At 42.4% G+C, this 25891-nt stretch overlaps 1 protein-coding gene across 6 annotated transcripts in view; it reads left to right on the forward strand.

Annotated features, from left to right (window-relative positions):
- Positions 1–25891, forward strand: part of eda (ectodysplasin A) — a 194130-nt gene that overhangs the window by 86306 nt on the left and 81933 nt on the right. For all 6 annotated transcript variants that reach the window (XM_055644113.1, XM_055644115.1, XM_055644116.1 and 3 more), the window contains exon 2: positions 18309–18420. In XM_055644113.1, the coding sequence (XP_055500088.1) occupies positions 18309–18420 (112 nt within the window). The remainder of the gene's footprint in view (positions 1–18308; positions 18421–25891) is intronic.

A 25891-nucleotide genomic window follows, 5' to 3' on the forward strand; every position in this document is an offset into this window, starting at 1 on the left:
TAGTTCTACCTTGCGCGCTGGGGCAAATTTACAGTAGTCAATTAACCTACAAACGTACACGTCTTTGGAATGGTGTGGGAGGAAACCGGAGCACCCGGAGTAAAAACACGCAGTCACAGGAAGAACATGCAAACAGCGTACAGACCGCAGCCATAGTCAGGTTCGAACCCGGGTCTCTGGCGCTGTAAGGCAACAATCCGCTGTGCCACTGATGCACAGTGACTTGGTAGATTGAATTCAGAACCAGTGTAGTCATAGAAGACAGAAGGTTATGGTGGAAGGGCATTATTCTGGCTGAAGGATTGTGACTAGCAAAATTCTGCTGGAATCGGTGCTGGGAGCAGTGTTGCTTGTGATATATATAAATAACTTGGAAATAAATGTAGATGGGTTGGGTAATAAGATAGTAAAATTGGCGGAGCTGCGCACTGTGAGGAAGATTGTCAAATGTACAGTGGGATATTGATCAGCTACGGAAATGGGTGAAGAAGTGGCAGATGGAGTTTAATCTAAGTAACTGTGAGGTGCTGCACTTTAGGAAGTTCAATGTAAGGGGAAGGTTTACAATTAATGGCAAGACCCTTAACAGCATTGATGTAGGACTTTAGTGTTCACATTGTACTGTGGATCTTGGGTCCAAGTCCACAGCTCCCTAAAAGTCGCAACATAAATAGATAGTGTGATACAGCACGCATATGGTATACTTGTCTTCATAGGCTGGGGCATTGAGCATACGAGTCAGGAAGTCATGGTGCAGCTTTATAAAACTTTGGTTAGATATTGTGCTTCATTCTGGTCATTGCAGTACAAGAACGATATGGAGGGTTTGGGGAAGGTACAGAAATGATTAGCAAAGTCCTACATGGACTCGAGGGTACTGGCTAAAAGGCCAAACTTGAATTGGTTTCTCCGGAGGGGCGGAGGCTGAGGGGAGACCTGATAGACGTTTGTCAAATTAGGAGAGGTAATGGAAGGGTAGACAGTCAGAACCTTTTTCTCAGGACCGAGATATCAAAGGCAAGAGGATATAGCTTCAAGAGTGGGAAAATGCAAGGAATATGTGCAGTCCAAGATGTTTTGTACAGAGAGTGGTGGATGCCTCGAAGGTGCTACCAGGCAGATATAGTGGTGGTGTTTAAAAGGTTTATAGATAAGCTCATAGATATGCAGGGAATGGAGGGATATGGATCACAGGCAGACAGTTTAACAGCATCATATTTAGCATAGACATTATGGGCTGAAGGATCTACAGTGCTGTACTATTCTAGGTTCTATGCAGTTACCATGTAGGGTCTGGTGCTCTTATTGAGATCATGTTAAGAAATAACAATAACTATGTTTTGACTTCTATTAGTACCTAATGATGCCCCAATCAAGAATCATTTGGCCGAGTCTGTGGAACTATAAACTGTTGAGAATGGGGCTGTGGGTATATGTGCCCCCCTAATTCTGTTTCCCAGCTCTCTGTCTGCAGCACTGGGCTATGCTGATCCACATGCTGATCCAGGTGGGTTTGAATTGTGAATTGGATGTCTGCCCCCTCTACCTCTTGGGCAATAAGCTCTGGCCAACAACCATCCTCTGGGTGAAAAACATCCTCCGCTTCCTTTTTTCACCCAACAGACATGATATTCACAGCACGCCAACTCCAGGAGTAGTGCCATGAACAAAGGCAGCCTTTGTACATGACCTTCATAGACCTGACAAAGGCTCGGTAGACCCCCAGGCTCTTTGGAGCATACTATCAAATACATCAGAATATTGAGGCTTCTAAATGATGGCATGTCGGTCACAGTGCTCAGCAACTGCGCTCTGAGTCCGAGCCCTTCACTGTGGTAACGGGGGTCAAACAGGGATGCACCATCACACCCACCCTGTTTGTTGTCTTCATTGCTGCCATACTTCACCTCATTGGTGAAGAGCTGCCACAGGCAGTGATGGAAATGGGTTTTAGAAACTAGAGGTACCCTAAGGTCCGTGAGGCTGGTTGGGAAGGAAGGGGGGGGGATAGACGCTATAAGCCCCCCGTGATAATTTTTTTGTAATATGGTAAATTTCAAGGCCATTTTGAGCCTATATGCACTGGGTATGATGATCACATACCCATTGTATCAGTATCTGACTCAGGTAGGTAGAACAAATGCATATTTTGGTAAAATATATATTTTTTCAGATTATTCATAAATTTATTGAGAATAATAATAGTGAACATATATCCTGCTATATGTACTATGTACATACAATGATCAGCCAATAATAATAGTGTACAGTTTACAAACTTTACAAATCTAGCTATATGTACTGGATACGTACGATGATCAGCCAATATAAAAATGTAAGTACAGTCTACATTTCTGAAACTTATTTATTAATGAACAAATGCAACAATTACGTGAATTACACTCCAGTTTACATTCCAAAATGTTCCATAATGGTAAATAATCTCCATTTATTTCTGTCACCTCCTCTTTCTTTCTACATGCCATTTCTTCAGCAGGCCTTCTGCCACTAAGAAGCCATGTCCTCGCATATTCTTCGGGGCTAAATGTCGACAGAGGAGATCCCACCAACTTAATAAATAGAAGTGTTCAGAGCTGATCAGTTTGAAGTCTTGCACGTTGTGGTGACATGCAGAAATTCATGTCATTGAAGCTTCTTTCCCATTCTGCTGTTGATACCGGAATTGTATTGCAGCTGCTGTAAATCAGCAGAAACTAACTTCCCTTTAGATTCCTTGAATTCTCTGAAGGCTCTGATACAAAGCCAACCCTTTAAGCCAAATTGCTCTGCCATTTCTTCTACATCATTATTTCCAAAAGTAAAAAGTGAATCATTGGGAATATTATTAATATCTACATTTTTTTGACGTTAATTAACTTTTTACATTTATCATTGGAAGCTGTTGTAGATTCAAGCAGCCTGGATTTCATATTATTGACCAAACTCCTCAAAGACTTGTCTATGTATAGTAGGTAATTTTCCACCTCTCACATTTATTCCATTAAATATCACCTGGCTTGTTGCTTTCTCCACTTGAGTATATCATTTTCCTGGCTTCTCTATTTGACATCCACGAACTTTGAAAGTTTGTTTAATTTCCTCATGTGCGTTACTAAGTATACAATTTCGGTTCTGCAGTTCAAGTGACAGTTCAGACAACTCTAGCAAACTGTCCATCAACAAGCCCAAATTATTTACGAAAGCTGATGATTCTAATACTTTTTTCAGCCCCTCGTACTTTGCTCTCTCTTCACTAGATCTTGAAGCATCACAGCTTGCTTTTACAAAATGCTCCCAATTAGCTTTATAAGAAGCCACATTGCCTTTACAGTTCGGTAAGACAAAGCAAACCATCTCGCACTGAAAACACAACCAATTTTCAACAGTTGACAGTGAAGAGCCTCAGCGCATGCTGTTAACTCATCTTGATTCTTAGGAGACCTATGATATAAAGGATACAATTTATCACAAAATATCTGAAAATGATTCAAACCTGCAACTTCACTTATAGCATCACATACACTGAGTTCAAGCATGTGACTGACACGTGCCAAACAGTTGCATTAGGGAAATCATCAAGAAATAGTTTTACAACCCCTGTATTTCGTCCTAACATGACTGATGCACCATCAGTTACAAGTGATATCACATTTTCTTTTAAGTACTGTATTGACAAACCATCTCTTTGTAAGCAACTTAGAAGCCCATCATATATAGATTTTGTATTTGCACCAAGTTTCATATGTTCCAAGTCAAAATAGAATGATATAGGTTGGGAAGATTCATCAACTGCTGCTCTCAAGCAGACTACTAGAACAGTTTTGGCATTAATAGATTCATCAATCATAATAGACATTTTAGATTGTTTTGAAATTATATTTTCCACCACTGCCTTTCGCATCTGGCTCCCTATATGGTGAGAAACATCTGCACATGACTTACAAGAGTGTCGAACGTACCCTAAGTCGATGCCATTTCTTTCTTGCAGTTCAATATCAGAAGGCATATCTGTGTATGGCCTATCTTTGTGTACAATATTATATCAGTTCTAAAAACTTGACCTGTTTTTGCTTCAGTGCCAAGAACACTGCATTTTCGATTGCTGTTTTTTCAGCTGTTTCATTGATTTTTTTTTGGCATCTGATATGAGCTTCACTATTTGTGTGCTTAAAATTCTTTTTTCTTAAACTCGTTAACTGTCTTGCTTTGTCATCACTCACTCCTGCTACATTAACACTTCACCACTCATGAGAATTCCGTGTGTTCGTCCAAGTCCAAGATGACCACACTTGCTGCATACACTACATCCTAGTTTTCTGTTTTTAACAATTAGCCAGGGATATTCTTTCCTTTTGATTAAATACATTTCTTGTGTCCAACAGTCTGGAAGATAACATTTTTCAATATCTTTTGAAATGTCTTCACATGAAGCATCAGGCGAAACAGCTGCATCAGTTACATTATCATTTTCAAGTAATTTAGCCTTCTTTACTGGGTGAGTGTTTTCATTATCATTTATTTCTTCATTGATCTGAAGACGCTGTATTTTAAAGTATCTCAGTATGCTCATTTTCACAGGGGTACACAAATCTGAAATTTATAGCTATTTGATAGTGATATATAATAAAATATTTCCGCTTGCACTATTGCTTTGCTAAATAAAACTACCCACAATAAAATATTCACCACTCACGATATAGGCTGGAAAAAACTATTGGTACTACTTATTTAATTTTCTCCCCATCCATTCTAATTTAACTGAAACACTTAATCTGAAAATGCAGTTTCTTATTGGGGGCAGATAATATAAAAAGTATTTAATTATCTATTACCTGCCCTAATTCAGGCCAATTGTAACAATTTCGAATTCAGGATTTTATTTTTTTATTTTTTGTATGGGTTTGTAAATATTTGATTAGTGTATAAATGTAAATAATTTGGTGTACATATGGCTGCTGGTGTACATATGGTGTACATATAGCTGCTAAATTTGTATAAGATAATTACAAGCAGTTGAATAAGGGGTGGGAATTAATAAGCTTTGGCTTCTTCCTGCTCCTTTTCGTACACATACGATTTCATTTATTTATAGATACTGTTTATGACACTTTATAAATATTCTTGTTTTGTATGCCGTTTCACACTTGCTTTTTATTCTTTTATTCTGTTCGAAATAAATAATAAATAAATAAAATTAAAAAAGAACATCATATAAAAACGAGTCTAAATAAGAGCTACATTGAGTTGAATTTACAATCGATAAAGGCATCTCATAGCAAAAATGGCGCTATAGCCACACTATACAAGTTACTACAGTATGTACATAGTGTCATCCACACACTGGAAGACAAATAGATCAACTGGGCTGAAACATTGTCTGTGCATATGCATCCAAAGCTATGCCGAGAAAAATCGCTGGCCAGGTAATCTGAAACACTGGTGTGAGTTAATTCATTTAAAAACCATTGCGGCAATTAAAATACGTAACGCAGTTTTTGGTGTGAGACGGCCTCTTGATCTGTTAATTCAACCTTAAATATGCACATTCATCCCTAAGAGTACTATAAGATACAGTACATACCCAAGAACATTAAAAAAGGGTCCATGGACCTCAAAGTCAATATACGAATCTAATATTCATAACATCTCATACTTTTGACGAAGATCCAAGCAACCCTACTTGTTCACAACCTCACAATCTATACTCACAAGAATCTATAAATACTACAGTAATACTGCTGGGATATAAATCGTTTCATTGTAAGGAAGGGCCATGGTTCAATGGTATCACGATCATGCTGTGGGAAAAAAACAAAATAATACTCACAGCGGAGGTATGATGAATGAAGAATATGTAGAAGAGCAGTGTACTGTTTCCCCGTCTCTGCTGTACCCTGTATGACAGACTCTGACAGTATCCTCCCTTGCTGACGCTGATGTGGCAGCAAGTGTCATGCTTTGGCGGGATTATGTGAAGCCATTGTTCATGCTCATGCACCAGACCATGAGTAATTAGTTCTTTCATATTTGTGTCGTTTTCAGCATTGTCCGCAACTGAATACGTGTACACCAATATTACTCAATTTTGTACATCGAATATCTAACATATCAAATTACAGTACTGTATACAGAATACTTGTAAAATTATATATTTTACAATAACAGTGAATCAAAAAATAGCAACTTCACTTCCAATATGCTGAGTGCGGGACATAGACAGCCACACCCAGTAAATCCTGGTTACCCAGGCTGATCACCCAAACCACCTTGCTAGCTTGCCAGTGCGCAAGTCCCCATGTAAAGCTATAAATTCAGTAAATAAATAATGGTGTTTTTGTTTTTTGATAAGATAACTTAATATATGCGTTGTTTATGAGAGCTGAGTAAAATATGCAAGCATAGTTATAGCAAATGAACAAGTTAATTTTAATTGCTAGAGACTATTGCCTATTGACAAAGGATAGCTAAGGAATGTCTCTGACCCTTCTAGTACAGAAATTGGACAAACTGAAAAGTAGGGGAACGCCATGTGTGTGTGTGTGCACTTTATTGATCTGGCGCCCTGACTGATACCATACTTAATATTAGCCACCAGGCTTCTGCAAGGTAAAGATCCTGCAAGACAAGGAGATTCTGAGGTGCATACCAACCTCAGCATCATAAGGACGTAACAAGATGGTGAAGTGGTACGAAGGCACATCTGTCCTCTTGCAGGGCTGAGTGATGTAAGTTCAGGAGGAGTAGCAGGCAGGTTATGGAGCCAAGAACATATCTTGTGTTAGATGTGGATGAAGCATCTGTTATTGGGCAGCCTGCCTTTATTCTGCAGCAGATTTATCTGTTTTTACTTTTTAGTGATATTTCTTCTGCAGAAATATAAAAGTAATGTTGAGCAACAAAGTGCAAAAATGTGGATCAGACACCCAACTAGAATGTGACCCAGATGCGAGCATATAACGCTGATAATAAAAACGAGGGCATGCATACAGACAAAATATTGCAGAAATGAAATTCAGCAAGCTTTAAAGAGGACTCGGATTAATGTGAAATTTAAGTTCTTAATTTGCTGATATAAAAATAGCTGGAGTTTTGGTTAGTCTATGTTCATGCAAATTTTAATTTAGTTTAGAGAAACAGTGCGGAAACAGGCCTCTCAGCCCAGCGAGTCTTCACTGAGCTGCGACCGCACACTAACGCTATGCTACGCACACTAGGGACAATTTTAAATTTTATACCAAGCCAATTAACCTACAAATCTGTACCTCTTTGGAGTGTGGGAGAAATCCGAAGATCTTGGAGAAAACCCACGCAGGTCACGGGGAGAACGTACAAATACTTTACAGACAAGCACCCATGGTCAGGATCGAACCCAGGTCTCTGGCGCTGTGAGGCAGTAGCTCTACTACTGCGCCACAGTGCCGCGATAATTCACGTCAACATCAAGGTTTGAAAACAATACTTGCTGATGAAATGAATATCTCTCTCCATTTGGGACACTGTCCACATAGAGCATGCTACCGGCCCAGTTTAGTTTCCAATAAATTCTGAAATACACCAAGAATTGATCATTTGGAGAGTCAAGAGTGTTAATTGTCATATACTCCGGGAACAGAACAGTGAAATTTTCCGTTACTGCAGATTTGTGGGCAACACAACAAATAAATGAATATTGGGTAACCAGACCACTACGGTGGAAGCCCTAGCACATAGTGTAGCGTATACAAAATCCATCGTAATTTGGTGCTGAGCTAAGGTTGTGGTTAGGGTTGTTCAATGTAGTACAAAAGCCTCACGGATGATGCAAAGAAGCTGGAAGTAAGAGCTTTTGGGCTCCTGCACCTTCTTCCCAACAATAGGGCTGCAAGGTGGCACAGTGGTGGAGTTGCTGCCTTACAGTGCCGGGGACCCTGACTATGGCTGCATGTCTGTATGGAGCTTGTGCGTTCTCCCCATGACCTGCGTGGGTTTTCTTCGGTTTTGTCGGTTTCATGCACACCAAAGACGTACAGGTTTGTAGGTTATTTGACTTGCTATAATTGTAAATTGTCCCTAGTGTGTGTAGGATAGTGTTAGTGCGCAGGGATCACGGTTCAATGCGGACTCGGTGAGCTAAAGGGCCTGTTTCCACGCAATATCTCTGAACTAAACTAAACAAAAAATAGCAGCTAAATGAGAGTGTCACCAGAGTGGTCTAGGTCAGTGAAGAAAGCGAATGGCATGTTGGACTTTATAACATGAGGAATCGAATATAGGAGCAAAGAGGTCCTTCTGCAGTTGTGCAGAGGCCTAGAGAGACCACACCTGGAGTATTGTATGCAGTTTTGGTCTCCTAATTTGAGGATGGACATTCTTGCTATTGAGGGAGTGCAGCATAGGTTTACAAGGTTAATTCCCGAGATGGCAGGACTGTCATATGCTGAGGGAATGGAACAGCTGGGCTTGTACACTCTGGAGTTTAGAAGGATGAGAAGATATCTCATTGAAACTTATGACTGTTAAGGGCTTGGACACGCTAGAGGCAGGAAACATATTCCCAATGTTGGGGGAGTCCAGAACCAGGGGCCACAGTTTAAGAATAAGGAGTAAGCCATTTAGAACGGAGACGAGGAAACACTTTTTCTCACACAGAGTGGTGAGTCTGTGGAATTCTCTACCTCAGAGGGCAGTGGAGGCGGGTTCTCTGGATGCTTTCAAGACAGAGCTAGATAGGGCTCTTAAACATAGCGGAGTCAGGGGATATGGGGAGAGGCAGGTACTGATTGGGGATGATCAGCCATGATCACATTGAATGGCGGTGCTGCCTCGAAGGGCCGAATGGACTACTCCTGCACCTATTGTCTGTCAATTGTCTATTGTCTTTGATGTTAGTTACCATCTCGAGGCAGCGCTTTCTGTCAACCCCTTCAGTAGTGTGGAGGTCAATACCTGCGATATTAGAATGCTGGCAAGGAAATATTACTGAAATGTATATACGCTTATAGATATTATTATTATTTTGTTGCAGTTGATGTTCGGGCGTGATTAACAATTGCATATTCTCTATCTGTCATTTTGGTATGTCTGAAGTGGATATTTGATGCTGATTTTTGTTATCAAAATTATTATCCCTCCCCAGTTCAGGGATTAAAGCTATGGACTGATTCAGTCTGATAGAGCATTCATTGTCATTTGTGGAAGATTCCTAGGTTTTGCAAACTTCTACATAAAATTATGTTTCATTTTCTGAGGCTGAAGGTCCAATGTGAGCACTAATAGTTCTCTAGTAGATCAGTTCATGTGGACTGGAGGGTAGCCAATGCAACTACATTTTTTAAGAAAGTAGTGAGAGAGAAAACAGGGAATTATGGACCAGTTAGCCTGACATTGGTAGTGGGGAAGATGCTTGATTCAATTATTAAAGATGTAATAGCAGCGCATTTGGAAAACAGTGACGGGATCGGTCAAAGTCAGCATGGATATATGGGGGAAATCATGCTTGACTAATCTTCTGGAATTTTTTGTGGATGTAATAAGTAGAATGGATAAGGGAGAGTCAATGGATGTGGTGTATCTGGACTTTCAAAAAAACCTTTGACAAGGTCCCATACAAGAGATTGGTGTGCAAAATTAGAGCACATGGTATTGGGGGTAGGGTATTGACAGGGATAGAGAACTGGTTGGCAGACAGGATCATAGCATCCTCCTCGCAGCTCACACTGCCACACAGCTTTGTGTCATCCGCAAACTTGGAGTTGTTACATTTAATTCCTTCGTCTAAATCGTTAATATTTGCGGCACCCCACTAGTCGCTACCTGCCATTCTGAAAAGGACCCGTTAATTCCTACTTTTTCCTAAGGCTGCAGGGTGACTTGGATAGGTTGGGTGAGTGGGCAGATGTATGGCAGATACAGTATAATGTGGATAAATGTGAGATTATCCACTTTGGTAGCAAGAACAAGGCAGATTATTATCTGAATAGTGTCAGATTAGGAATAGGGGAAGTGCAACGAGACCTGGGTGTGCTTGTACATTGGTCACTGAAAGTAAGTATGCAAGTACAGCAGGCAGTGAAGAAAGCAAATGGCATGTTGGCCTTCATAGCGAGAGGATTTGAGTATATGAGCAAGGAGGTCCTACTGCAGTAGTACAGGGCCCTGGTGAGACCACACCTGGAGTATTGTGTGCAGTTTTAGTCTGCTAGTTTGAGGAAGGACATTCTTGTTATTGAGAGAGTGCAGTGTAGGTTCACCAGGTTAATTCCTGGGATGGTGGACTGACATATGGTGAATTAATACGTCGACTGGGCTTATATTCACTGGAATTTAGAAGGTTGAGAGTGAATCTTCTAGAAACATATACAATTCTTAATGGATTGGACAGGCTAGATGCAGGAAAAATATTCTTGCTATTCGGGGAGTCCAGAACCAGGGGTCACAGTTTAAGAATAAGGGGTAGGCCATTAAAGTCTGAGACGAGGAAAAACTTTTTCACCCAGAGAGTTGTCAATCTGTGGAATTCTCTGCCACAGAAGGCAGTGGAGGCCAATTCACTGGATGTATTGAAGAGAGCGTTGAATGTGGCACTTAAGGCTAACGGAATCAAGGGTTATGGGGAGAAAACAATCAGATACACAAGTTACGGTGGGTGGCATGGTTGCGCAGCGGTAGAGCTACTGCCTTGCAACGCCAGAGACCCAGGTTCGATCCTGACTTCGGGTGCTGTCTGTGTTGAGTTTGTACGTTCTCCCCATGACCTGTGTGGGTTGTCTCCAGGTGCTCCAGTTTCCTCCCACATTCCAAAGATGTACAGGGTTGTATGTTAATTTGCTTGGTATAAATATCAATTGTCCCTAGTGTGTGTAGGATAGTGTTAATGTACGGGGATCGCTGGTCGGTGCGGACTTGATGGGCCGAAGGACCTATTTCCGTGCTGTATCTAAAGTAATCTAAACCACTGACGAGAGCCAATGCATATGAAAAGGCATGTGGCAACATTTAACGCCTCTCTAGCGTGAGAGAGGGCGAGAGAAAATAAAGGAGAAATAGCAAATAAAACGTTAAAATTTATTTGTGTAACCCTAACTTCCTCATCCAATACACCAACTATTTTAGTGTGTCAGAAGGTAGACAAAAATGCTGGAGAAACTCAGTGGGTGCAGCAGCATCTATGGAGCGAAGGAAATAGGCAACATTTCGGTCCGAAACACTTCTTCAGACGAAGGGTTTCGGCCCGAAACGTTGCCTGTTTCCTTCGCTCCATAGATGCTGCTGCACCCGCTGAGTTTTTCCAGCACTTTTGTCTACCTTCGATTTTCCAGCATCTGCAGTTCCTTCTTAAACTCTTTTAGTGTTTCACATGGTTTTATGACCCCTTTGTTCCTGTCGGGTGCAAATTACCTGGCTACTTCCCACAGGGATGAAAACAGTGTTGGGGACATCATATGCAGACAATAATACAACCTGAACCCTGTTCGAACCCAGGGAGAATGAATTACAGGGACATAAGTACTGGTCTCTGGGTCTGGTCTACCAGGGGCCATGAATTGTCTGGAGCAAAGTGAATCCAGTAATATCCAGTTAGTTCACAACTATCTCTCTCCCCCTCTCTCCCTTTTCTCTTCTCTTTCTTTTTTCTCTTTCTCTCTTTCTTTTTCTCTTTCATTCTCTCTTTTCTTTTTCATTTTCTCTCTCTCCGTGGCTCTCGCTCTTTCCATCTCTCTCATTATGTTGTACGCCTGACATCTGAAGATACATCTGCATCCCATTGAATCCCGGCCAGACTTCTGTTTTTGTTATAAGAGCAATAAAACAAAAATGTATGTTCTATTACTATACAATTCCTTTAAACGATTAGAAAACATGCCTTAAACTATGTTTTGCAGCCTTTCTACCTTTATGATCCAAAAATTTGCATGTTCTCAAGTCTATCAATTTGGACAATAACCATCCAGAGTTTCTGAATAACCTTGAAGGCCTGATAAGATCTCAGTCTAATGCTTCAAAAGGAAGTTAATACCTGTAGCATTTTCTCAGAGCTGCATTTGAGTGTCATCACAGATTATGTTTATCCTCCACACCCAGTGCTGTTCCGTATAAACTTCAAGATACTCCTCCATGTCTACAAAGCCCTCAATGGGCTTGCACCCACCTACATAAAAAGTCTTCTCACCCACCACTGCACCTCCAGGCCCCTCAGATCGTCCGACTTGGGGTTGCTGAATATCCCACGGTCTAGGCATAAGCTCAGGGGCGACCGCGCCTTTGCGGTTGACATCCTCTGAGTGAGGGCTACATGTATATATGTATGCAGTCTGTTTTTTGTGCTATTCTTATAACAAATGTAAAGCATTTTGGCCAACGAGAGTTTTTTAAATGTGCTATATAAATAAATGTGACGACTTGACTTGACACACGTGAGAGGGCAACGCTGGATCTAGTATTGGGAAATTGGGATGGGCAAGTTAATGAAGTGTGTGTGGAGGAGCCTTTTGGGACCAGTGACCACAGTTCGATTAGGTTTAAGATAGTTATGGACAGGAACAGAGAGGGTCCACGTGTTAAAATGCTCAACTGGGGTAAGGTCAACTTACAGGATATGAGAGAAGGTCTCACTCAAGTTGACTGGAGCAGGTTTATTGAGGGGAAAGGAACATGGGCCAAGTGGGATGTTTTTAAAAATGTACCGAAGAGAGCTCAGGATGTGTACGTCCCCGTTAGAGTGAAGGGCAAAGCAGGCAAACGTAAGGAAGCTTGGCTGACGAGGGAAATTGAGATGTTAGTCAAAAACAAGAAGGATGCACGGACAGCTGGGATCAAGTGCATCCCTGGAGGAGTTTCGGGAATTAAAGAGTATATAGAAAAAGGAAATCAGAAGGACAAAAAAGGGCCAGGGAATAGCACAGAGTCTTTTGCCCAGAGTAGGGGAATTGAGGACCAGAGGACATAGGTTCAAGGTGAAGAGGAAAAGACTTAATAGGAATCTGAGGGGTAACTTTTTCACACAAATGGTGGTGGGTGTATGGAGCAAGCAGGTAGCCAAGGTAGTTAAGATTAGGAAGATCCCATCGTTTAAGAAACAGTTAGACAGGTACATGAATAGGACAGGTTTGGAAGGATATGGACCAAGCGCAGGCAAGTGGGACTAGTGTAGCTGGGACATTGTTGGCCAGTGTGGGCGAGTTGAGCCAAAGGGCCTGTTCCCACACTGTATCACTGACTCCAGCCTGAAACGTCACCTATTCCTGTTCTTCAGAGATGCTGAGTGACTCCAGTACCTTTGCATCTTTTTGGATAGCATCTGCAGTTGCTTATTTCTACTCTTTGTAGTGTTCTTTCTTTGCACCACTCTCTTTCTGAAGAAATGGCTATTGATTTCCGTATCAGACTTATTGTTGACTTTCACACAATTCCTTCTTCTAAGAAGATCCTCTCCACCTGAGGTGTTTAAGAAAGAACTGCAGATGCTGGAAAAATTGAAGGTAGACAAACATGCTGGAGAAACTCAGCGGGTGAGGCAGCATCGTGAGCGAAGGAATAGATGACGTTTTGGGTCGAGACCCTTCTTCTATTTCTTTGCTTCATAGATGCTGCATCTCCTGCTGAGTCTCTCACCTGAGGAATCACCTTCTCTGGATCCATCCCATCCAAATTCATTACTTTATCTTGGCACCATGTTCAGCACTGACATAGTGGGCCGAATGGCCTGTTCCTGTACTGTTGTGTTCTATGTTCTTTGGTCAACGCACTGTCATCCAAAGTATTGAGAAAGCTTGTGAGAATAAGTTTGCTTTTTTACATACTTTGCTGGCAATGTTGGCATTTGTTGCCCATCCTTCAATTTCCATGAAGTGAAGTGACAGTTATGCCCCTGTCCCACTTAGGAATCCGGAACGGAAACCTCTGGAGACTTTGCGCCCCACCCAAGGTTTCCGTGCGGTTCCCGGAGGTTGCAGGTAGTTGCCGGAGGTTGGAGGTTGCAAGCAGTGGAAGCAGGTAGGGAGACTGACAAAAACCTCCGGGAACCGCACTGCGGCCAGTGTTAAAGACTTGCAGATTAACCAGAGCACGGGTGGAATGGATGTATAAACCATGTGTAGGAAGGATCTGCAGATGCTAGTTTAAACCAAAGATAGACACAAAACACTGGAGTAACTCAGCGGGTCAGGAGTTATAAACCATCCCTGGTTTCCTTAAGTCCCTTTTGTCCATGTATCAGAAAATACCAAAAAAAAGCACTTGTTATGCTGACCATATCGCCACAGTTTTGTAATGAATGGCATGAAAAGCATGTAAGACTGATAAGAAAGAATGACTGAATGTAGAGAGAGAGGAAACTAGTTCTGCTGTTCATAGGAGCTGTTCATTGGACATCTGATGGCCTCAATACTGTTGGAACCTGTTGGTATGTGCGGGTCTTCGAGAGTCAGGCGTTCATACCTCAGGGACGGCATGCATTTGCCTGTCCTTTTTTATAACAGCATAACATTTCCATTTCCAGCACCAGCTTTGCAAAGGTTGTTGAGATCTTCATGGTCTGTGTCACAATTTTCCTGTCGGTAATTACTCAATTGAGTCTGTACAAAAAAAACATTGCTCGACACCCTTGTTGATTTCTGAATAAGAATCTCTGTTTCTCTGCCAGAGACTGAAAATATTGTGTCCTTCAGGGTAGAGTGGGTGACTGCATTCAGTAGAAAATTATACTACTTTGCCTGCACCCACCCCCTCCCACCCATTCCTCTGCCTGCACCCACTCCTCCCCCTCCCCACAACCTCCCCTTGATCCATGGCCACACAATATTTAAGAATGTTGGGGCTGCGTCATAAAGAATTTTAGCTTCATATACATTTGAAGGATGAAACATGTTCCGCTCCCGACAAGTTGCTGGAGCTTGTACAAATTGTTTGCATCTCACCCAGTGCTTATCTGTGTACTTTGGGGATGCCAAATCAACCCTCATTCATCTAAATACAAGGAACTGCAGTTGCTGGTTAAACCACAAAAGGACACAAAAGTGCTGGAGTAACTCAACAGGTCAAGCAGCATCTTTGGAGAACATGGATGTTCCATGTTCTCCAGTGATGCTGCCTGACCCACTGAGTTACTCCAGCACTTTGTGTCTTTTCTTGTCAGCCAGCATCTGCAGTTCCTTGTTTCTCCATTAAATCTGTTTCTCTTCTCGTAAGAAGGAAGATTATTATATTGTCGGAACTCTGTCCTCTTCTCTTAAGCCTCAGATTTTGTCCGCCTCACTTTGACCTGCTGTATCTTTCAGCGGAGATGTTCCTTGACATGATATTTCCTCCCTAATCTTGCTGATGTACATTTTATTTTTATTTTCATTGTTCCCCATATACTTCAACGTGGTAACATTGCTTCTATTCGTCTACTGAAACAGCTTGGTGATTGCATTACTCTCGTCACGGATCACACACCGAGGCTTTGTGCTCCTGTGTTTGCTCTCCTTCCTGTGAAGATAGAGGATTCAGATAATTTTGCAGAATTGGCACAAATCGTATTGTTTCAGAAGGAGGCCACTCAGCCCATCGTGCTCCAGCTGACTACTATGGTGCAAAGTGGATTTGGATCCCACTCATGCCCTTGTGGGCGGCACGGTGGCGCAGCGGTAGAATTGCTGCCTTACAGTGCCAGAGACCCAGGTTCGATCCTGACCTCGGATGCTGTCTGTACGAAGTTTGTACGTTCTCCCCGTGACCGCGTGGGTTTTCTCCGAGGTCTTCAGTTTTCTCCCACACTAGAAAAGACGTACAGGTTTGCAGGCTAATTGGCTGTATAAATGTAAAATTGTCCCTACTTTGTGTAGGGTAGTGTTAATGTGTGGGGATCGCTGGTTGATGTGGACTTGGTGGGCCGAAGGGCCTGTTTCCGCACTGTATCTCTAACTTAAACTAAACAAGCCTATGGATGCACCACATTGTCTGCTGGGTTGGGTATGAAGGAGGACAGATACAGGAGCATAATCCATTTAGAATCAGAAACTAGGTGGTTCGGAAAATTCTTTAGAGAGTTACAAAGTAACAGAGACAAACAGAAATCTGTTGGAGAGGAATTTTGTGCATCATGGTTTGACACATGCCTGGATGGAGAGACCTGCTGATCGAACAATTGGATTAAATGGAAGACAATTGCAACTAGGTAAATATATTTCCCTGGCCAAGAGTTGCTAATTTGTTCTGCAAGTTGTGCTGAGTTAAAAGTTCCCAGCTACAGTTGTGTTCCAGCTGTTATAGTCTCCAGTGAAACTCCAAAACTTTATTTTGTGCAATTTTAGTTTAGTTTAGAGATACAGCACGGAAACAGGCCCTTTGACCCATCGAGTCTGCGCTGACCAGAGATCCTACACACTAGCACTATCCTACACACGGGCGACAAATTACAATTTTTACTGAAGCCAATGAACCTACAGAGCAGTATCCTTGGAGTGTGGGAGAACCCAGAGAAAACCACACAGGTCATGGGGAGAAAGTACAAATGCCGTAGTCAGGATCCAACCCGGGTGCCCGGCACTGTATGGCAGCAACTCTACCACTGCGCCACCGTGTCGAGCTGTATTAAGGGTAACACATGAAACTAAAATCATCAAAACTCACTGCTTTATTCAGCCTGTTTGCTAGCTCTCTACAAATGGCTGAAGAAAATATAGGAATGTTATGGTTTTGGAAAAGTCCTAGAATGTGTTCGATTGATTGGTAAAGTCTCAGTAGGATTTGCCAGCTTGTGGAAAGATGTAATAGCGTTGTTGGCAGGGTACGGTATCATGGTATGGTATTTATTTGTCACATGTATGAGGTACAGTGAAAATCATTTTTGTACACAGTTCAGTACAAGTATCACTATCCATAAGCACTTAGATACATATTAGATAAGCATCTTAGACATGGTACTAGTATATAGCAGTACAACACTGAGACAGTATACAGCATCGCCAGGTTGGTGCCATTTTCAAGTTCCAGTTGAACATGTGAGTTGAAAAGGGACAGGTCTAATGATTCTTTCCCGGATGTTACTCCACTATGTTACTCGATCTGATTGTTTCAATAGATTAGACCTTCAACACGCATCACTATTTCGTGCACATTTGCTACGTCATTGAGGACAAACTAATACTTTGGCATTTTTCATTCAACAGGCTTCCAGCTTCCTTCATCAGTTTCCAATGAGTCTGGTCCTATCACCATCATCTTCCATGGCGCGCATTACGCACGCACGGTGCGTGGTGACGTAGGCGGTTGCGCGCGGTGCCCCAAAATTTTGGGATTCACAAAATCATCGCACGCCACCTGCGTGACGTGCAAATGATGTCCAAGTGGGACTGGCCCTTTACATCTCTCATTTCTGATGTAAGGTCACTCTAGTCCTCTCTCTGCAGATGCTGCCTGATTAGTTTAGTATTCGTTGTTTATATTCTCAAAATGGGGCGGAAAAGGAGCCATTCAGCTCCAAGGCAAATACCTACCAGCACCATTCCCATTCTCCCTATTTCTCAGTACTCCTGCAATTTTCTTCTCTGTCATACAAGCTGACAACTACCGAGTGTGAGCTACAGGGAGAGGTTGAGCTGGCTGGGACTCTATTTCTTGGAGCGCAGGAGAATGAGGGGTGATCTTATAGACGTGTACAAAATCATGAGAGGAATAGATCAGGTAAAAGCACAGAGTTTCTTGCCAACATTGGGGGAATCGAGAACCAGAGAACATAGGTTTAAAGTGAGGGGGGAAGATTCAATAGGGATAACTTTTTCACACAAAGGGTGGTGGGTGTATGGAATGAGCTGCCGGAAGTGGTAGTTGAGGCTGGGACTATTGCAAAGTTTATGAAACAATTAGACAGGTACATGGATAGGACCGTTTTAGAGGGATATGGGCTAAACGCAGGCAGGTGGGACTAGTGTAGATGGGATATGTTGGTTGGTGTGGGCAAGTTGGGCTGAAGGGCCTGTTTCCACACTGTATCACTCCATGACTCCTTGGATTACTTTTGCGATTAACACACTCTTAAGAAGTAGTTTGCAGTAGCTAATTAACATGCCAGCACGCCTTCATATGTAGAAGGGAGCTTCCTGAGAAACCCATGCAGTCACGGAAAGAACGTGCAAACTCCACACGGGCAGCACCCAAGATCAGGGTCTAACTTGGACGCTTTGAATTGTAAAGCAGCACCACGGACAGTGTGGCACGGCAGTGTTGTGTTCATTGAATGGTGGACAGTAGAGCAATCACACTGCCGTGTGTGTGTGTGTGTGGAGTATTTGCAAGCCAGGTTTTCACCATTGAACTGATTCCATTGCTTTTATTTTTTGTCTCACCAGGAACACCTGTTAAATTATCTAACTACAGAAGATCAGGCACTGCGCCATGAAAATCAAGTCAAGGTGGTTCATCGGATGAAGAGAAGCCAAATCAGACAGCCAGGATCAAGAGGTGAATAAGTAGTGAGAGGGGATAGAGGTGAGAGCATGGGTAGAGGTACAGTTTTAGTTTTAAGGGAAAGCGCTGATGATAACAGCCAACCAAAAACTTTTATAATTCTTCCAAAGGGTCTTTATTAAAATTCCTAAGTGTAAAAATTATATTGTACAAGTAAAATTGTATTGCTCTCATTATTTAATTGAGATCTATTACTTTGAGAATTTTAAAAGCATACCTTTCAACTGACTGGCAGGACTGCTGACATTTTAATTCAGTGCTAGAATTAACAATATTGAAGGATATGATGGATGGAGGTTTTTTAAACGAGGAATTCGAAGGCTAATAACTTTTTCAGGGGTTCAGGAGTTCAAGCACTTGATGGGCGTCAGTTCCCACAACAAAGGGAAGCCAAAGAAAGTTTCAATATTGTGTCTGAGGGCAGAGAGTAAGTGGTGTTGGATGGTACAGTGGTGCAGCTGGGTCCTGGCGTTCAGTGCAGTGTCGAGTTTACATGATCTACACGTGACCCCATAGTTTCCTCTGATACTCAGGTTTCCTCCCACATCCCATGGGCCTGATCATGGGCGAACTGACCGTTGTAACTTTCCCCTGGGGTGTACGTACCTCGGTGACTGCCAATCACCACCCCCCCCGGACACTTATTATTTATTCAAATCATGTGCTATGTCGTTCTTCCAGGGAGATGCTAAATGCACTTCATTGTCTCTGTACTGTACACTGACAATGACAATTAAAATTGAATCTGAATCTGAATCTGAATCTGTACGTCTGTATTGGAATCTGGCAGGTATTTATAGGAATGTGGCGAGAATAAATTGGGATTGTTTTGTTTAGTTTGGCGATACAGCGTGGCCACAGGCCCTTCGGCCCACCGAGTCTGCACTGACCATGCATCCCCGCACATTAACACTGTCCAACACACACTAGGGACAATTTTACATTTATACCCAGCCAATTAACCTCCAAACCTGTCCGTCTTTGGAGTGTGGAATGAAACCGAAGATCTTGGGGAAAACCCATGCAGGTCACGGGAAGAATGTACAAATTCCGTACAGACAAGCACCCATAGCCAGGATCGAACCCATATCTCTGGCACTGTAAGGCAGCAACTCTACTCCTGTGCCACCATGCTGCCCTCGTAGTGGTATATGGTTAATGGAAAAGGATGATTGATGATTAGCATGGACTCAGAAGTTCAAAATGCCTTCTTCCATGCTGTATGACTATGCTCTGTTGCTCCATAGTTTTCAAGATATCCAGTGTCAGGTCTTTAGGGTAATAGGTATATGAGGTTCTGGAGACTGCCATTCTTCCAGCAGCATGACACTGATAATAATTGTGCTCCCATATCCTATTATGATTTTCTGCAGGCGGGAGCATGCTAAATATTATTAAATATTCCATCCTGTTCACTCACCTTCTGTGGCTTGGAGTGTTTGAAGTTTTCTTGGTTTCACAGATCAGTTGTTTATTTTCGATCCTTCAGTTTGATCCTCTTGCGTTTTCTTTCTTCAAAGGGAAGCTGACACCCTTGTTACATCCTCTTATTGTGTTTATTTGATCCAATATTTTCTATCTCTTCTCCTTGGCCCTTGTGGCTAAAGGGATCAGGGGGTATGGAGAGAAGGCAGGTACAGGATACCGAGTTGGATGATCAGCCATGATCATATTGACTGGCTGGCTCGAAGGGCCGAATGGCCTACTCCTGCACCTATTTTCTATGTTTCTATGTTTGACTGGAACATTAGCATCTCCCCCTTCTTTTGAGTGCAAAATATTCATGAGGAATCTTAGCACCATCTTTCATCTCACTACACAATTGTTTTGGTCCTTCTTTTCCCCTCTAAAACATGCTAAACGTTCATTGATTTTAATTATTAGTAATTTTGCCACACCTTTTCATTGCTCCCTTTAAATTTCATATTTTCTATATTGTTTGAGACTTTCTGCTTCATCAAGTCCCAGTGTCTCATACAGGCTTCCCTTTCAGTTCAGTTTAGTTTATTGTCACACTAGACTACGTGGGACCCATTGGGTTCCAGCTTCACATGGGAGGGCTTGACCCCAATTCAATATTCCACATCTCCAACAATTCCAATATACACACACATGCACACAGACTCACACTCACGCACACAGACTCACACTCACACACAGACTCAAATTCACACACACACGTACACTCACTCACATACATACACTCACACACGCACGCACACACACACACACTGACTCACACACCATATATATATGACAGTAAATGTTCTTGAATCTACTCACAGGGCTGAGCGTGGCCTCTCCACTGTGGGTCTTCCGCAGTCAGCGGCACATCCACAATCAGCGTGACCTCTGCACTTACTGGAAATTACGCAATCAGTGCAACCTCTGCACTCACCGGAAATTACGCCATCAGCGCAACCTGTCCACTAAGCGGAAGTCACGAAATGAGCGGGACTTTTGGACTAAACACAGTCGAACCTAATAAAGCATTTATTCCTTCCAAACACGGTCGGACCTAATAAAGCATTTATTCTTTCCAAACACAGTCAGACCTAATAAAGCAATGCAGTTTCAAGCACAGGCAGGGCAGCAGGCCAAACAACTCATGGCATTGTCATCAAGGGCTAACAAATTATTTATTGTAAGTACATTGCAGACTCACTATTCAGTTGATTCGCAGCTTAGAGTGACAGTCGTGGCCTCTCCCTTGCGATCTTGCAGAGTGACTGACTGGCGTCCAGGCATCTGGGATTTTATAGTCCTGCGCAGACAGGAAGTGGTCATGATGAGACTTTTAATCTATTGCATCCGCTGCTCTAGATGTCAGCAGATCTATATCGGTGAGACCAAGCTGAGGTTGGCCTATCGTTTCGCCGAACACCTCTGCTCGGTCCGCAATAACCAACCTGACCTCCCGGTGGCACAGCACTTCAACTCCCCCTCCCACTCTGCATCCAACTTCTCTGTCCTGAATATCCCCCATGGCCAGAGCGAGCAACACCGGAAATTGGAGGAACAGCACCTCATATTCCGCTTGGGAAGTCTGCATCCTGGGGGCATGAACATTGAATTCTCCCAATTTTGTTAGTCCTTGCTGTCTCCTCCCCTTCCTCAGCCCTCCTGCTGTCTCCTCCCACCCCCCAGCCTTCGGGCTCCTCCTCCTTTTTCCTTTCTTCTCCCCCCCCCCATCAGTCTGAAGAAGGGTTTCGGCCCAAAACATTGCCTATTTCCTTCCCTCCATAGATGCTGCTGCATCCGCTGAGTTTCTCCAGCTTTTTTGAGTACCGGAGACTTTTAATTATATAGATGTACCAAGGTGTATCAAGGTACAGTGAAAAGCTTTTGTTTTTAGTGCCTTCTATGCACCCTGTCAGCAACATTCTACAGACAGATCCATGTTTTTCTTTTTTTTAAGAATATACGTTTTATTCCTTTGAACCTCCTGACATGCCTGTCATTACTCTGATTGACTTAGAGTAGATTTTTACTTCAGATGACTTTTGCTAAATTACTTGTCAGTCTGGTGAATGTGTAATTTATCTAACTGAGAATCTTGAATCCGATTTTGATAATGTTCTTTTCCATAAGAATCCGAAATCTATAACCAAGGGTCAAGAGTGTTTAATTGTCATATACGGCGTGATCAGAGCAGCTGTACAGACACATTCAATGCAACAACACAACAAATCAATAAATAGACAATAAATACATTGTCAGGCATTCTAGGCGATCCAGATTGTGCAAGGGAAAGTACACAGAGTAATCTTCATGCAAGCCCATAGTGGTGATGAGGTGGGGTTGTGCGTGGATTCAAGAGTCTAGTCTGAATTGAAGAGTTTGTTCTTGAATCTGGTGCTAATGGGTCTCAGTCAAGAGTGTTTTATTGACATATGTCCCTGATAGAACAATGATATTCTTCCTTGCAGCAGCACAACAGAATATGTAAACATAGTACTTTGTAAACAACATAATAAATGAGAGAAAACAAAAATGTCCAGTGTGTGTGTGTGTGTATGTACATGTGTGTGTGTGTTTAGATGTGTATATGTGTGTGTATGTGTATCTCTCTCTCTCTCTCTCTCTCTCTGTCTCTCTCTCTCTCTATCTATATATATATATATATATATATATATTATATATATATATACATATATGTGTGTGTATATATATATATGCGTGTGTATATATATATGTGTGTGTATATATATATATATATATATCTCTGTGTATATATATATATATATATATATATATATATATATATATATATATATATATATATGTATATATATGTATATATATATGTGTGTGTGTATATGTATATATATATGTGTATATGTGTATATGTATATATATATATATATATAACTAAATATATATACACACACACACACACACATACATATAAAAACAAACAATAATAGTGCAAAAAGCCAAAACCAATGCCCCAAGTTATTGGAGTTCAGGAGGATACATGCTCCTGTATCTTCGTGACCAGAATGCTGTGGGTCTTTGGCGATATTAGCTGCTGAAGCAGTGCTTTCTATAGATCCCTTCCATGGTGGGGAGGCCGATACCCGCGATGGGCTGTATAATGTTCACCATTTTCTGCAGCTTCCTTTTGGTCCTCAGCCATTGCACCATAAGATGCTCTCCCATTGTTTCCTATTTTACTTTCCCGACCTCATTCTGCTCTAAAATCCAGATCTGCCCCCTCTCTTGTTGCTGATAGATGCAGAAAGCTGGAGTCTTCTTCTTCCTCCTTTCCGGCCATCTTCTATATCACGTCTTTCCATTCGGTCAGTGACAGTTGACGGTCGGTGGTTGCAGAATTGACTACTTCAGTCAGTCACTGTGGTACAGTTTCTGTCGTCAGCATTGTCCGGGATGCGCCACGTGGAGGCTTCTGCTTGCATCCCAAAGCTGGAGTAACTCAGCGGGTCAGACAGAATTTCTGATGAAAAGGAATAGGTGACGTTTCGGGTCGAGACCCTGCTTCAGAGTCAGGGGAAAGGGAAACAAGAGATACAGACGGCGATATAGAGAAACATAGAACAAATGAATGAAAGATATGCAAAAAAAGTTACAATAAAAGTAAATGAAACAGGCCATTGTTAGCGGTGAGCTAGGTGAAAATAAGTTACAGATAATGAGACTCAACAAGACGACTTTGAAACTAGTGCAAAGACTTGGGTGGGGGAAGGATGGAAAGAGGAGATGCAGGGATTACTTGAAGTTAGAGAATATTCATACCGCTGGGTTGTAAGCTGCCCAAGCAAAATATGAGGTGCTGTTTCTCTCTTGCCGAGTTTGCTGTGTACCAACGGAACAATAATCTCCCCATAGCTACTTTGGAATTCTGCGTATCTTGTGTATCTGTGACACTGACTGAATCCCAGCTAAAGTTAGCGCAATTAAAATATCCCACAATTACTGCCTGTGTGCCTTTGTGTTTACCAGAAGTTTGCTGACAAATTTGCTTGGATTAATTAAAGATTTGCAGCTCAATCCCAGCAGTGTAATTGTTTTTTTTTTTTTTCTGTTCCTTTGGTCATTAGTCCCGGACGTTCAGTGAATTAACTAATAGTGGATTTGTGAAGTAAAGTTCAACCTACAAATGTAATGACCAAGGATGACTTTTCCCACGTATAATGTGTTTATTTGTTAAAGACCATTCCATTTGCAATATAGACTGCTGGCGAAGCAGGTTGGATCAGCCACGTGGTTGCACACATTCACCAATAACATATTTGGGATTGTGATGCAGCAGCCCAGTGCTGTCCATTGCAGATAGATGTTCCCACTATAACTGTAGCTCTTGGGTAGGAAAGAACTGCAGATGCTGGTTTAAATTGAAGGTAGACACAAAATGCTGGAGCAATTAAGCAGGACAGGCAGCATCTCTGGAGAGAAGGAATGGGTGGCGTTTCGGGTAGAGACCCTTCTTCAGACTGATGTCAGGGGAGTGGGTGGGACAGAGATAGAATGTAGTCGGAGACAGTAAGACTGGTGGGAAAACTGGGAAGGGGGAGGGGATGTAGGGAGAGTGGTGAATCTCTGGAACTCTCTGCCACAGAGGGTAGTTGAGGCCAGTTCATTGGCTATATTTACGAGGGAGTTAGATGTGGCCCTTGTGGCTAAGGGGATCAGGGGGTATGGAGAGAAGGCAGGTACAGGATACTGAGTTGGATGATCAGCCATGATCATATTGAATGGCGGTGCAGGCTCGAAGGGCCGAATGGCCTACTCCTGCACCTAATTTCTATGTTTCTATGAGAGGGAAAGCAAGGGGCTACTGTAGCTCTTGTTTTCTGTTGAGACAGTTTGTCCATAACTTTGCAGTACATCAATCAAGAGGCCAAGCATTATTTGTGCGGTTAGGCATGAATTTCAACAAGATTTGGTTATATTTTCCCCACTGTTTGCGGATGGTGTGTGAAGACAGGGTTACCGAAGTGAACAATATCTTGGTTATTTATGGATTGCGAATTGGCATTATTTATAACCGACCCAACTACTTGGTCTGTCGCTGGTACTATGGTCATATTATAGAAACATATAAAATTATTAAGGGATTGGACAGGCCAGATGCAGGAAAAATGTTCCCAATGCTGGGAGAGTCCAGAACCAGGGGTCACAGTTTAAGAATAAGGGGCCATTTAAGACTGAGATGAGGAAAAACGTTTTTACCCAGAGAGTTGTGAATCTGTGGAATTCTCTGCCGCAGAGTCAGTGGAGGCCAATTCACTGGATGTTTTCAAGAGAGCGCTAGATATAGCTCTTAAGGCTAACGGAATCAAGGGATATGGGGAGAAAGCAGGAACGAGGTACTGATTCTGGATGATCAGCCATGATCATATTGAATGGCGGGTGCTGGCTCGAGGGGCTGAATGACCTACTCCTGCACCTATTTTCTATGTTTCTTTGGTCATGTCCTATTCTTCCCGAATCCTGTTCTCGGTTCACCTCAATCCCACCTTCTCCTTTGTGCGACCAAAGTGCCTGCAAAACTGAGTGATCCTGCTCCAAACTGAACTCTCCAGACTCTAAGGTAGATACAAAAAAGATGGAGTAACCCAGTGGGTCAGACAGCATCTCTGGAGAAAAGGAATAAGTGACGTTTCTAATTGAGACCCTTCTTCAGACTCTGACCCACTAAGTTGCTCCAGCTTTTTGTGCCTATCTTTGGATTAAACCAGCATCTGCAGTTCTTCCTACAGACTCTAAACTGTACGAGGCAGGATTAGTAAAATTGCAGATGATGCAAAAGTGGGTGGTATTGTAGCCAATGAAGATTACAGTAACATCTTGATCAGATCAATCAATCGGTCCATCGGAACCCGAGCCACTTTTCCTCGACACCCTTCATGTCCCCCCGAGATGCAAGGAGGCATCTCCTGCACCAATGGGCTCCTGTACTCCTCCGCACCCTGCACTTCCTCCCCCTCGTCCACTGTCCCGA

The sequence above is a fragment of the Leucoraja erinacea genome, chromosome 12 (genome assembly GCF_028641065.1).
Source record: "Leucoraja erinacea ecotype New England chromosome 12, Leri_hhj_1, whole genome shotgun sequence".
Classification (NCBI taxonomy): domain Eukaryota; kingdom Metazoa; phylum Chordata; class Chondrichthyes; order Rajiformes; family Rajidae; genus Leucoraja; species Leucoraja erinaceus.